The 11,523-nt window shown below is 30.4% G+C and overlaps 1 protein-coding gene across 1 annotated transcript; it reads left to right on the forward strand.

The window, feature by feature from the left end:
• The first annotated feature begins 4,406 nt into the window (after positions 1–4,406).
• On the forward strand, positions 4,407–6,645 carry LOC107481578 (uncharacterized). Its single transcript, XM_016101853.1, has 2 exons — positions 4,407–4,577; positions 6,079–6,645. The coding sequence occupies exons 1-2, from the start codon at positions 4,407–4,409 to the stop codon at positions 6,643–6,645; spliced, it is 738 nt and encodes a 245-aa protein (XP_015957339.1).
• Positions 6,646–11,523: the final 4,878 nt, after the last annotated feature.

An 11,523-nucleotide genomic window follows, 5' to 3' on the forward strand; every position in this document is an offset into this window, starting at 1 on the left:
TATTATATATGATATACAATTCATAAATTTAACTCTCAGATTTGTTATTTTTTATTTTAAAAATTTTTAAATATATAAATCTCAATCTGATTTTCATATTTGTCATTTTGATTTTTAAATATTTTAAAATATTTTAATCGAATCCGCCAATTTTTTTTACGATAAAATAAAAAATTATATCTACATAGATCGATTTCTTTAATTTATGTATCCCAAAATTTAAATTGCCTATTGAAAATTCGAATCTTGAGATAAAGTTTTTTTTTTTGGCTTTTGTATGCTTGGTGTAAAGTTATGAAGTAATAAAAGTTTAATTTTTACAAAATTTGGTATACTTAATTTTAATAATAGGTAATTATAGTTAAGTGGTTGAATAAATAAAAATAAAGTTTTTTTTATTATGTTACATATATCATAAAAATATTAGAAGACTATTAAAATTTATTATTTTTTACTATTAATTAATTATTAATATTTAAAAATATGAAATAAAGTATATTATTAAATTATTAAATTAAAAAATTAAATTAATAACTAAATAATAATAAAAATAATAAATTTTAATGATTTTTGACAAGGAGGCCACTCAAGTAAAGACGCTTAAAACGTCTTTTCTTAAAGATGTTTCTATGTTGTGTTTTAATTGGTTTCTGTATAATTTATTCGGTGTTCCTCATCACATATTATTAAATTCCTAAAAAGATTTTCTTTCCAAAAACAATAAAAAGCATTTAATTTGGACTATAACAAAAAAAGTAATAGATTAACTATTAGATTTTTTTAAAAGATTATTTACATAAAAAAATATATCACATTCATCAAAATATATATATATATATATAACAAGTTCAAGTCTCTTAAAATTTTTATAAATAAAAAAATAATTAATTTATATTCGTATAATATATAAAATAATTACTATATTATTATTATATTATAGATTAAAATTTACTAATTTAAATTTTTTTTTATTTTTAATATAAGCATTAAAAATAAATAAAATTTTTATAACTAAATATAGTGTAACAAAATATATATAATATTAATTAGTTCTTAAAAAATTCTAAAAAAATAGTTTCTTTTATTTTAGTAAAATAACTATTTATTAAAGTAGACAAATTAATTATTTTCTTCTTAAATACAGTTTTTTTAAGACATAAAATTATTTAATTAGGACATTGGTTAAGATAATTAAACGTATCTTTTTAATTGAGTCTTTGATTTTTTAAATTATAAACGTTATTTATAATTAAGAGTAATGTTTTAACACCACCAATTAGTCAGACATATAAAAATACAAGAATAATTCTATTGTCATAATTATAATCTAATTTTATAAGTAATACAATACAATGAAACTATATATAATTAATATAACTAAATTTTATCTACATCTATAGTCACATTTCATAAATAATATAATTAAATTATATTTATGTTTATATTAAAATACGAATAAAAATACAAAAAATTATCAGGATGATTTTCGTTCATAATTTTTTTATTATTTTTGTTGTGAAAAGTTTAATTATTTTTTAAAAAAGATAATTGAATAACACAAAAAGAGTCTTATTAAAAGTAATTTATTTATATATGATTAAAAAATAATTAAATTATTATATACGGTAAAAAATTAATATTATTAAAAAATAAAATTAAAAATCATGGTTTTTTTTATTTTTTCCAAAATTTATCTACGAATAATTCTATAAATATTTTATAATGAATAACAATATTAAGCTCGTACTAAAATTTATTCTAATAAAATTTATTTTAATTAAAGTCACCAAATATTTTATCATCCGAATTATATATAAATCAAATTGATTAAAAAATATATCCATAAAATAAAAAATATTAAAAAATTTTATTTTTATAAAAAAAGTCAATAATTTTTTTGCTTACTTTTTTAAACATATTTACTTCTATATGATTAGAGTGTGGATCCGATTCGATCCAATCCAATTACAGATCAGATCACATCCTCAAATTACAGATCAGATACGGATAAATACTGTGGATTTATATGGATATGATCTAATCTATGAACACCCCTAACTACTACTGTAGGCTCAGTATTGCAAAAGAATGCTTCTTTTATTATAAACCATTATTAGATCTTAATTACCATTAAAACAACTTAATTGTCAACAAAGAGATAATACTTTTGGTCTCTGAAATTATGTTCATATTTCAATCCATAGTTGTAAAAATCAAACTGGATCAGCTAGTTCAACCGAAAAATTAGTGAACCGGACTAGAACCAGACCCTGGTCCGGTTTGATTTACTCCTTAGACCATTTAAGGAATAAAACCGGTGTGAACCGGTAAGAACTGGTGCAAAAAGTAACCTATACTTGCCACTTAGCCACTGCACTTCTAAGTATTATATTTGACAAATACTAATTATATAGTATACATACATATCTAATTTAATTTAATTTTTGTTTTTTCTATTTTTAAAATTAATTATATTTTAATTATATACCATTATTAATATAAATATAAATTTCACTAAAAATGTATTAATTTACTTGATCTATTTTATTGCTAGTATTGTGATTAAGGTTATTTGTTTTGATGTTAGTGTTAAAATCTACTGATATTATAGTTAGATGATAGGCTTTGTGAATTAATTATTTTTTTATTGTGTCAAAATAAGATACTATTGTAGTATTAAAATTTTATGGTTTTTTTATATTAGCTATTTTTAGAAGTTGAGACTTGATTCTTCATAAAATGTTAGTGAAGATATGTATTTCAAATTTTAATTTTAAGTTTTTAACTATTTTATATTTTATATTTACGTGAGACCGGTTTTATCGGTCCAACCAGAGATTTATCGGTTGAACCAATAAACCAGTGAACCAGTAACTTGACCGGTTCTAACAACTATGTTTCAATCTAATTTCAAAAATTTTGATTTACTCAATTTAGTCTTATGACTCACATTGGTTCCTAATCTTATTTTTGTCACTGTCTCACAAAATCGTTAACGACATGCTGAGATGGACTTACTACTCTAAAGTCTAATCAAACTATGCATGCATTACCTCATTACTAATCTTAGCAATCAAAGGCACCTCATGAGTTCTTCTTCTTGTTAACCTTCTTCTTGGACTTACTAGAATCTTGGCTCTTACCCGCTTCATGTCCATGGATCATACCATGCAGCTCGAAACCAATGAGGTAGCAAAGATAAGTACCAATGGTGATGAACATTGTCTTCTCATCCGTATACACATTGTAATAACAGCACGAGCTTTCTTCATCGTACCAGTCCAGCTTCTCTTCCGGCCTCACCACGTCAAAGTGCTTCCCCAGCACTGTCTTCGCCAACTTATCAAGATTGTACCGCCACAGATCCACCTTCTCCCCTACCTCCTTCATCCCTTCTACCGCCATCGCTCTAAGGTCCAATGCCTTCTTCAGCTCGATCTCATGGTGCTTCTCCAGCTTTGCCTTCACCTTTTCGATCTCTATTCCCACTGCGATAACCCTAGAGTTGGCGAAGAAGTGGCAGAGGGGCCTAGGGTTTTGCTTCGCTTTGTAAGAGTCGGCTTGTTCGAGAAGAGGGTAGAGGAGGCAGTGAGAGCCAACGCAGATGAAGTCGTAGCCGTGGTCCTTGATGCTGCGCTTGGTGTACTTGGTAAATTGGTGCTCGGCGGTTATGCCCACGATGACCGGGGTGTTTTTGGGAGTGGGCTTGAGGAGGTTGGTGAGCCACTTGGAGAGCGTTTGGGAAGAGGTGGTGTTGATGCAGAGGATGCGTTGGTCGTCGGCATAAACGGTGTAAGGATAATGGCGGGAAGTGAGGTCGTAAGTCTCGACTTCGGTAATTATGCTGGGTTCAATGCTGATCTCAAGAACCATTATTGTTAGTGGTTGTATGATCAGAGACTTGCAACGGTTGTCGGATCGTCTTCTTGGAGTAGCCAGGGTGGTAGAATCTGCAAAGATATTCCGCAGAATGGATCTAAAAGGTATAAAGTATGAAGAATGAGTGAGTACTTAAGGAGCCTTTGGCTCCCCTTTATATAGCTTATGATAGTTATCTTATCTTATCTGACTTATCCGACTTTGATAAGTAAAATATTTAAATTTGAATCATCTTGTCAAATATATGTCAGCTGTTCCTCATTTTAGCTATATATTTGATAAGATAATTTGAATTCAAATACTTCACTTAACAAAGCCGGATAAGCCAGATAAGATAAGATAACTATCATAAGCTATATAAAGGAGAGCCAGAGGCCCTTAGGTACAAACTCATTCTTCATACTTTATACCTTTCAGACTGCGGAGTATCTTTGCACATTCCACCACCCCGGCCACTCCAAGAAGATGATCCAATAACCGTTGCAAGTTCCTGATCCTACAACCACGAGATCAGCATTGAACCCAGCATGATCACCGAAGTCGAGACTTACGACCTCACTTCCCGCCATTATCCTTACACCGTTTATGCCGACGACCAACGCATCCTCTGCATCAACACCACCTCTTACCAAATGCTCTGCAAGTGGCTCACCAACCTCCTCAAGTCCACTCCCAAAAACACCCCGGTCATCGTGGGAGTAACCACCGAGCACCAATTTACCAAGTACATGATAAACCCAATTTGTAGGGTTTATCTTGTATTGATTTTAGGGGATTTTATCACCTTTTACCCACATTTATTCAATGAAATAGCATGGTTTTGTACATTCTCCTTTAATTGTGCTTAAGAGTGAAAACATGCTTTTTAGGTCTTAAAATAAATAAATTTAATTCACCTCGATTCTATTAGATGCCTTGATATGTTTGTTAGTGATTTTAGATTAAAAAGGCTAGGCATGGATCAAAGGAGTGAAGAGGGAAAGCATGCAAAGTGGAGAAATCATGAAAAGTCAAAGAAGTTGAACTCGCCCATGGACGCGCGCGCGCACCTGGCGCTTGCGCGCACCTTGGGAATTACCCCATGGACGCGTACGCGTGCTGTGCACGTACGCGTCGGTGCTGGTTTATGATTTTTTTAATGAAAACGTGACCAACGAATTCTCAAGGGTTGTGGTGCCCAATTCCAACCATCTTTGGCGCCTAAACTGCTATTTAAAGCCAAGGATTGAAGAGCAAAGGGACATTAGTTCATTCACACTCATTAGGATTAGTTTAGAAGTAGTTTCTAGAGAGAGAAGCTCTCTCTTCTCTCTAGGATTAGGATTATGATTAGGCTTAGTTCTTAGATCTAGGTTTTCATTCATTCATTCTTCTACTTCTACTTCTCAATTCCTTGTTGTTAGATTCACCTTCTTCTATTCTTTTGTTGTAATTTCCTTTATGTTGTTTCTATGTTTTGTTGTAGATCTAGTATTGTTCCTTCTACATTCTTCCAATTCAGAGGTAATTCATAATAAATGTGTCTTCTTTGCTTTTCTATTGTTGATCTCTTGTTTTTGTAGTTGTAGATTCCTTTAATTCTTGCATTTAATAATGTTTACTTCTATTGCACTTTATGTGTTTGTTGAAATGTCTCTTTTAGTTTTAGTGTAGATTTTGTTCCTCTTGGCCTAGGTAGAGTAATTAGTGACACTTGAGTTATCTAATTCCTTTGTTGATTGATAATTGGAGAGATTGCTAATTGGTTTGGAGTGCACTAAAGCTAGTCTTTCCTTAGGAATTGGCTAGAACTTGTGGCTCAAGTCAATTCATCCACTTGACTTTCCTTTATTTAGTAAGGGTTAACTAAGTGGTAGCAATGAACAATTCTCATCACAATTGCGAAGGATAACTAGGATAGGACTTCTAGTTCTCACACCTTACCAAGAGCCTTTTATAGTTGTTAGTTTACTTTCTTGCTATTTATCTTTCATGCCTCTTATCAAAACCCCAAAATAACTCACAACCAATAACAAGACACTTTATTGTAATTCCTAGGGAGAACGACCCGAGGTTTGAATACTTTGATTTATAAAATTAGGGGTTTATTACTTGTGATAAACAATCTTTTGTATGAAAGGTTTTTGATTGGTTTGGAAACTATACTTGCAACGAGAATTCAATTGTGAAATTCTATACCGTCAAAAATCCAATCATCAGTACACCAAGCGCGGCGTCAAGGACCACGGCTACGACTTCATCTCCCTATGCGTTGGCTCTCACTGCCTCATCTACCCTCTTCTCCAACAAGCCGACTCTTACAAAGCGAAGCAAAACCCTAGGCCCCTCTGCGACTTTTTCGCCAACCCTAGGGTTATCGCGGTGGGAATGGATATCAAAAAGGTGAAGGCAAAGCTGGAGAAGCACCACGGGATCGAGCTGAAGAAGGCGTTGGACCTTAGGGTGATGGCGGTGGAAGGGATGAAGGAGGTAGGGGAGAAGGTGGATCTATGGCGGTACAATCTTGAAAAGTTGATGAAGACAGTATTGGGGAAGCACTTTGACGTGGTGAGGCCGGAAGAGAAGTTGGACTGGTACGATGAAGAAAACTCATGCTGTTATTACAATGTGTATACGGATGAGAAGACAATGTTCATCACCATTGATACTTATCTTTGCTACCTCATTGGTTTTGAGCTTCATGGTATGATCCATGGACATGAAGCGGGTAAGAGCCAAGATTCTAGTAAGTCCAAGAAGAAGGTTAACAAGAAGAAGAACTCATGAGGTGCCTTTGATTTCTAAGATTAGTAATAAGGTAATGCATGCATAGTTTGATTAGAATTTAGAGTAGTATATGACTGTGATTCTATCCTTGTTAATGATAGTAACTTTTACCCTTTCAATTCTTATCTGGATTTGGATATAGATTTTTATCATGGAGGCCACTCAAATAAAGATGCCTAAAACGTGTTTTTTTTAAATATGTTTTCATATTGTGTTTTAATTGGTTTCTGTATAATTTATTTGGTATTCTTCATCACATATTATTAAATTCTTCAAAAGATTTTCTTTCCAAAAATAATAAAAAATATTTAATTTAGATTAAAACAAAAAAGGTAATAGATTAACATCAAAATATATATATATATATATATAACAAAATATATATAATATTAATTAATTCTTAAAAAATTCTAAAAAAATAGTTTCTTTCATTTTAGTAAAATAACTATTTATTAAAGTAGACAAATTAATTATTGTCTTCTCATATACAATTTTTTTAAGACATAAAAGTAATTAATTAGGACATTAGTTAAGATAATTAAAGTCACTATTTCATTAAATTTTTAATTTAAAGAAAAATCCTAGTTAATTTTGGTATAGAAATTTTGAATTTGAAAACATTGATAAAAATTATGTTGAATTTTGATTTATTTTATTCTCATTTAAATTAATCACTACATAAGTTAAAGTTCTATTTTGAAGTTATATTCGAGCTTTAATCTGATTTATAAAGTTTCAATTTACTTAGTTTGATTTTTTAACTTAGGTATTTGTGACTCATATTAGGGTTTTAAGTATTTAGTTAAAAAAAGGTAAAAAAAATTTCAATTGTCACATCAAATAGTCGCTAGAATGTATCACGTAGCAGTCGTTAGTCCATCTCAGCATGTCGTTAACGAGTTTGTGAGACAGTGGCAAAAATAAGATTAGGAACCAAAGTGAGTTATAACTATTAAGTTGGGAGACTAAATTGAGTAAATCGAAATTTTTGAAATTAGATTGAAACATAGTTGTTAGAACCGAACCAGTGATTGAACCGGTCAAGTTACTGGTTCATTGGTTTATTGGTTCAACCGATAAATCACTGGTTGGACCGATAAAACTGGTCTCACATAAATATAAAATATAAAATAGTTAAAAACTTAAAATTAAAATTTAAAATACATATCTTCACTAACATTTTATGAAGAATCAAGTCTCAACTTCTAAAAATAACTAATATAAAAAAACTATAAAATTTTAATACTACAATAGTATCTTATTTTGACACAATAAAAAAATAATTAATTCACAAAGCCTATCATTTAACTATAATATCAGTAGATTTTAATACTAACATCAAAACAAATAACCTTAATTACAATACTAGCAATAAAATAGATCAAGTAAATTAATAAATTTTTAGTAAAATTTATATTTATATTAATAATGGTATATAATTAAAATATAATTAATTTTAAAAATAGAAAAAATAAAAATTAAATTAAATTAGATATTTATGTATACTATATAATTAGTATTTGTCAAATATAATATTTAGAACTATAATTAATATTTGTCAAATATAATATTTAGAAGTGCAATGGCTAAGTGGCAAGTAGATGTTGCTTTTGCTCCAAGATTCTTGGTTCGAGACTTTGTAGAGATATTTTAAAAAATTTTTCAAGTAGACTCAGTTAGACCGGTTTGCGCCAGTTCTTACCGGTTCACACCGGTTTTATTCCTTAAACTGTCTAAGGAGTAAACCGAACCAGACCAGGATCCGGTTCTAGTCCGGTTCACTAGTTTTTCGGTCGAACCAGCTGATCCAGTTTGATTTTTACAATTATGGATTGAAATATGAACATAATTTCCGAGACCAACAAGTATTATCTCTTTGTTGACAATTAAGTTGGTTTAATGGTAATTAAGATCTAATAATGGTTTATAATAAAAGAAGCATTCTTTTGCAATACTGAATCTATAGTAGTAGTTAGGGGTGTTCATAGATTAGATCATATCCATATAAATCTATAGTATTTATCCGTATCTGATTTGTAATTTGAGGATGTGATCTGATCTGTAATTGGATTGGATCGAATCAGATCCATACTCTAATTGGATAGAAGTAAATATGTTTAAAAAAGTAAGCAAAAAAAATATTGACTTTTTTTATAAAAATAAAATTTTTAATATTTTTTATTTTATGGATATATTAGATATTTGATCCAAACATAAAAAGTGCGAATATCGAATTTGATCTAATGAGTTTAGTACGAATTATATCGAAATTTCAGCCATATCTCATGTGTAAACGCCCCTAGCAATAATAACTAAAAAATTATAATGATTATATTTTTAACTAAGAGGAAGTGCAAAAAAAAAGTACTAAATACAAGAACATTTAATCAAATATTAAAAGACAATTTTACTTTAAAACAATTGAACTTTTTTTGCTCATATATATATAATGTAATAATAATAATAATATGATAATTGTTTTATATATCACACAAATATAAACGTTTTTTTTCTATGATCTTAAGAAAGGTTTTGTGTAATACCCTAAATTTTAGCACGTCATGATCGTGCCAAAAGTAAGGCATTACTAACCTGTTTTCCTTATTAACTACTTAATACTGAGCCTTTACGTCGATATCGCGTTTCAGTTTATAAGAAAATACCATAAAATTATTTTTAGTAATTAAAATCACATAACAAAAGGTTTTCGAATAACAATAATCACATAATTATTAATAATAATAGATGCCATAAAATTAAATTCAATGTAAAACTCAAATACAATACCTATCCCTCTGGCAAAATAAAAACCCTAAAGTAACGAGGGCGAGGGAACTCTATAAAAAACAACAGGAACCACAAATAAATCTACTACTCGTCTGCAGCTTCTTACTGAATCTCCGAACCTGTATCACTGAAAGGGTGGAAGATTTTGGGGTGAGAACAAACCACGCGTTCTCAGTAGGAATTGGGAATGCCGTAAAAGTAATGAATTCAATGCAAATAATTAACTTACTCGGTAAAACTATTTTGTTAAACCTTTGGAAATACTTTTATCTCTACTTCAGATAAATAATTACTTTTCTTTAAACTTCTTAACTCAAAATAGATTTCAATCACAAAATTAGTCATACTAACCATCTCTCAACCACATGGTCATATTTCAACCACAACATCTCATCTCAATACATCCGTGAACTAACAGCACAAGTAAGGGATTCAAACCAACATACAAACAAGTCAAACAGCACAATCACAGAAAAGTAACACAAGAAAACACAACCAAATACAAATGTGCAAACAACATGATGCATGTCTATTCCTAATGCAGGCCATGAGCTCATGTGTCGGTTGCCTACCCGCTCCCGACATTACCTGGGCACAAGTCCCAGATATGGCTTTCCAAATGCATACAGTATGCTTATAAGTCGTACGGCTAGGCCGCATACAGTGTGACTTTAAGTTGTACGGCTACGCCGCATACATTGTGACTTTCCAAATCACTAAGCGTACATCTGGAAAACAGTTCTCAGTGTGTGGGCGTCCCCACTTTACATTTGGCACTAAGGCCCAAACAATGTCACATCTGCTCTCCTGTGGTAGTCATTTCATGAATTAATATTTTCCTTAATTTTTGTTCTCTGCTCTCCTGTGGCAGAGGTCCTTTTAGTTACTATACTCTTTAATCTTTAATTCTCTGCTCTCATGTGGCAGAGGTTCCTTTAATTATCTTTCTTTCCTTTACTTTTTGTTCTTCTTCTTCTTTTCTTTCTTATCGAACCGAACTCAAACCATAATTTAGAGCAAAATTCCTTTTCAAAAGATTGAGTTTAAAACATTATACTTTTCTTAATAAATCGCTTTGAAAATAAAACTCTTTTCGTAATAAATCAAAATCAAGTAATATTCTTAAATTAAATTTTCTTTTAAATAACACTTTAAATAAAGTCTTAGAGTTTTATAAAAAATTGACAATATTTCCTCTAAAATTCGGGTTTTGCCACCCTTCAAGGGTCCCAACCTAAACCACCTTCTTGCATATTTTACCAACCCTTCATCAGCACCTATTCACCAATATACTAACACCAAAATCAGTTACCATCCACTTCCATAACCATAAATTTCAGCATCAAACATAGTCTCAATTCAAATCCCATTCATAAACTCAAATTACATTTCAATTTAACAAACAACACCAAATTGACCAACACTCACAGTTACAACCAATTCTCATCAATTAGACATACAAAACATGTGTAAATTATTTGCAATTACTCAATAAGCTTTTTGGCATTCTTAAATTAAAAATTTATAATTTTAAAAACAAAATTCCCTACTTCTGTATGAAATCAAAATCAACGAAAGCTTTGGAAAACTTTCTGACCGAGCTGCTGAAGAGGAAAGCTTCAGAAATTATCTGTGCCTCCTAGAACTCTAGTTGACCGAACTCAAGGGACAGAAAAGCTACGTCACCGTCGACTTCCACCGATCAAAAGTAACGCCAATACGTAGAAAAAGAGGATACGAATACTTTTATCGGATTAGATTTTTTATTGGAGTTACGGATCACAAAAAATCAAAACCAAAAATTTTACGGTACCATGGTTCCTCTCATTCTCTCTCACGGTTTTCTTTCTCTCTCGGTGCTTTCTTTCCTTTTCTTTCTTAACGCTAAAAGGGAGAAATGAGATGCTGAAGATGATGATTAATGAAAATTAGGAAGCTTAGGTGTCGTTAGATTATACATATATAAACAAATATGTGTCATGAAAGGAATATCATTGGTTTTATAATATAGATGTATGCATGCATAAGCCATGTGTTGGCTTTTCTTAACTTTACTTTCTTAATGGCTTCGGTCATTAATATAATAATAAT

Source organism: Arachis duranensis, chromosome 1, assembly GCF_000817695.3.
Source record: "Arachis duranensis cultivar V14167 chromosome 1, aradu.V14167.gnm2.J7QH, whole genome shotgun sequence".
Taxonomy (NCBI): domain Eukaryota; kingdom Viridiplantae; phylum Streptophyta; class Magnoliopsida; order Fabales; family Fabaceae; genus Arachis; species Arachis duranensis.

What these genes read in the sequence shown, in the direction of transcription:
- LOC107481578 (XM_016101853.1), top strand. Translation starts at nt 4,407, where the DNA reads ATGATCACCGAAGTCGAGACTTACGACCTCACTTCCCGCCATTATCCT. An exon ending in ACACCCCGGTCATCGTGGGA is followed by an intron (nt 4,578 to 6,078) that starts GTAACCACCGAG and finishes TCCAATCATCAG; the next exon opens with TACACCAAGCGCGGCGTCAA.